Source organism: Morone saxatilis, unplaced genomic scaffold, assembly GCF_004916995.1.
Source record: "Morone saxatilis isolate NCDOM2014 unplaced genomic scaffold, NCSU_SB_2.0 Contig11, whole genome shotgun sequence".
Lineage (NCBI taxonomy): Eukaryota > Metazoa > Chordata > Actinopteri > Moronidae > Morone > Morone saxatilis.
Window position 1 is genome coordinate 110,205 of NW_023339663.1, and position 2,638 is coordinate 112,842.

Here is a 2,638-nt window from a genome sequence, read left to right on the forward strand (position 1 = left end):
ATATATATATTTTTAACATGTTTCTGTGTTCTCTGTGCAGACAACGTTATGATCTTTTATTTTGAAGATGAAGCCGCGGTGTGTTCCGGTCTGTCTCTGGCAGCTTGTCGTCACAGAGAGGAAGCGGGGGGCGTGGTCATGTGACGTCACTGTGGGGCGGGGCTCCCGGTTAGTTCCGGGTGCTCAGTGTTTAACGTTATTATTATTATTAATGTTATTAATGTATTTACTTTAGTTTCATAAAGACCTGATACATAATCAATCATTCTTTACTGTTTGAACTGTGTAAATCAAAATATAACATTTTTAAAAGTTAAATATAATCAAAGATTTTTCCCTCAATGTTTAAAAAGTAAATCGGTATACAGAGTGATCAATAATAATAATAATACTGATAATAATACTGATCAATAATAATAATACTGATAATAATATATAATACATATAACAATAATAATATTGATAATATATATTATAACATAATATATAATAGTAATTACACTGATAATACAATAATAATAATGCTGATAATAATATATAATAGTAATACTGATAATATATAATAATAATAACACTGATAATAATAATATAATCACACATTAAAACCAACTGTTGACTTTAGTTTTATTCACAGAATGATGTGTAGATACAGACTGACTGTGAACCTGTGAAGCTTTGGCGAGCTCTAGTGGGTGCCGCTCTACATTCTTTGATATGTTCCGTGTTAAGAAACAACATATTGTTTGTTGTTTACTGCAGCGACTGTATGAGAATGTGAATGTAGACACAGAGACAGCAGCTCTTCCTTTATATGTTTATCTCTGTGCAGCAGGACACAGTAACAGGAAACAATAAATAAATGGACCTTTAGCATTACTGTTAAAAACATATCAAGTATCAAAGGGGGCCGATATTAGCTGTTCATATTCAACTGATGATGATGTAAAAACACTCATTCAAACTTGGTCGTGTTACATTTGTGCGTATGTTTACTGTGAATGTTTCATTATGTCAACCAATCAGGTAGCTGCTACAGAAGCCCCGCCCCCCTCGCTACACCTCCACGTTGTTAAAGCAAAAACAAACACAAATACAGCAGCAAGAAAACCAGATACTGCAGCTCAGCCTCCCCCACTGTCTCCCCTGGGGGGAGTGGAAGGGAGGAGGCAGAGGGAGGAGGAGGCGTGGCTCTGTGCCCGTGGAGGTCCAGGCTCCTGCAGCCTCAGTCCAGGTCCTGGATGCGACGGCAGATATCGGCTGTAAACTCTGAACACTTGGAGTTTCCTCCCAGGTCCTTCGTCAGCACCTAAGACACACAGACAACGCCGTTTCCATGGTTACCACCTCAGAGACTGCCTTAGATCCAACTTAAACAATAACGATCAGTCCATTAATCCCTTCAATCAATCAGGTCTCACCTTCTTGTCTCTGATGGTGTCGAAGCACGCTGTCTGGATCTTGTTGCCATAGTCATGGAGACCCATGTGACGCAGCATCATGACCGCACTGAGCAGTAGGGCGGTGGGATTCGCCAAGTCCATGCCGGCGATGTCGGGCGCGGTGCCGTGAACCTGCAGGAGGAACAATGTGACCATTTGTCTCTTCGTAAACTAAATAAACCCAATAATGTCTCTGAAACAGGAAGTACAGTGATTGTGTTTCCTGTGGCAGTTCGGGACCCGTCACATTGATTGATTGACGCGTTACACGACCAGGAACTCCTGTTTCAGGAGAACAGTAACAACCAAACCTTCAGAAAACTGGAGGATGTTTGGAGGTCAGAAGCTGTTGCTTCACAGTGAGCAGCTTGAACTAGCATCAGCGTCTACCTTCCAGTGAATGCAGCCGACCCGGGACCGAACACAACAGGGAATCCAGTACCGAGGTGGTTTTCTTGCCGGGTTGGCTACAGGGCCGAGTCAGTTAGCGGTTAGCTACTGATCGATCTGTCCATCAGAAACTGTGTAAACGACCTCGGTACTGTAACGTTATTCCCTTTCGGTCTCAGAGGCAGTGTTCGAACCTGGGCCGGCTGCTGAACCCGGTTCTGTCGGCAACTAACGACAAATTCAGTTAGCAGAAGTTAATTAGCAGAATGACCAGAATCACTGAATACAGTTAGAAAGTGGAGCTAACAGGACTTCCTGGAGGACAGGACAAAACACTGACATGACAAAACACTGATTCTGACTTCATGAAGACTTTAAAGTTGCAGGTTGAACAATTAAATAAATAAAAGAGGAACAAACCGATTCAAAAATGGCGACTCCATTGGCGCCGATGTTCCCGCTGGGAGTGACCCCGAGTCCTCCGATCAGACCGGCACACAGATCGCTGAAACACAAACATCATGTTCAGTTTTACTGAGGAAAAAAAAACCTGAGGACAGAACCTGAGGACAGAACCTGAGGACAGACAGACCTCAGAATGTCTCCGTACAGGTTGGGCATGACCAGCACGTCAAACTGGGTCGGATCCTGGACCATCTGCAAGACCAGAACAGGACATGTCACAACTCAACTCCAGGGTTTACACTTGAACTGACAAAGCGACGTCTCACTGAGCCTGAACAGACTGAACCGGTTCAGTTCAGTCTGGTTCAGTCCGGTTCTGTCGGTTCAGTCCGGTTCAGTCCGGT

The 2,638-nt window shown here is 43.3% G+C and overlaps 1 protein-coding gene across 1 annotated transcript; it reads right to left on the minus strand.

The window, feature by feature from the left end:
• Nucleotides 1-607: 607 nt before the first annotated feature.
• On the minus strand, nucleotides 608-2,486 carry LOC118320712 (isocitrate dehydrogenase [NAD] subunit alpha, mitochondrial-like; the record flags this gene model as incomplete). The annotated part of the gene is given in 4 exon segments (XM_035651760.1): nucleotides 608-1,306; nucleotides 1,419-1,571; nucleotides 2,250-2,334; nucleotides 2,422-2,486. Coding segments are annotated over 4 exon segments (387 nt in total), but the record flags the coding sequence as incomplete, so codon positions are not given.
• Between the last annotated feature and the right edge of the window lie 152 nt (nucleotides 2,487-2,638).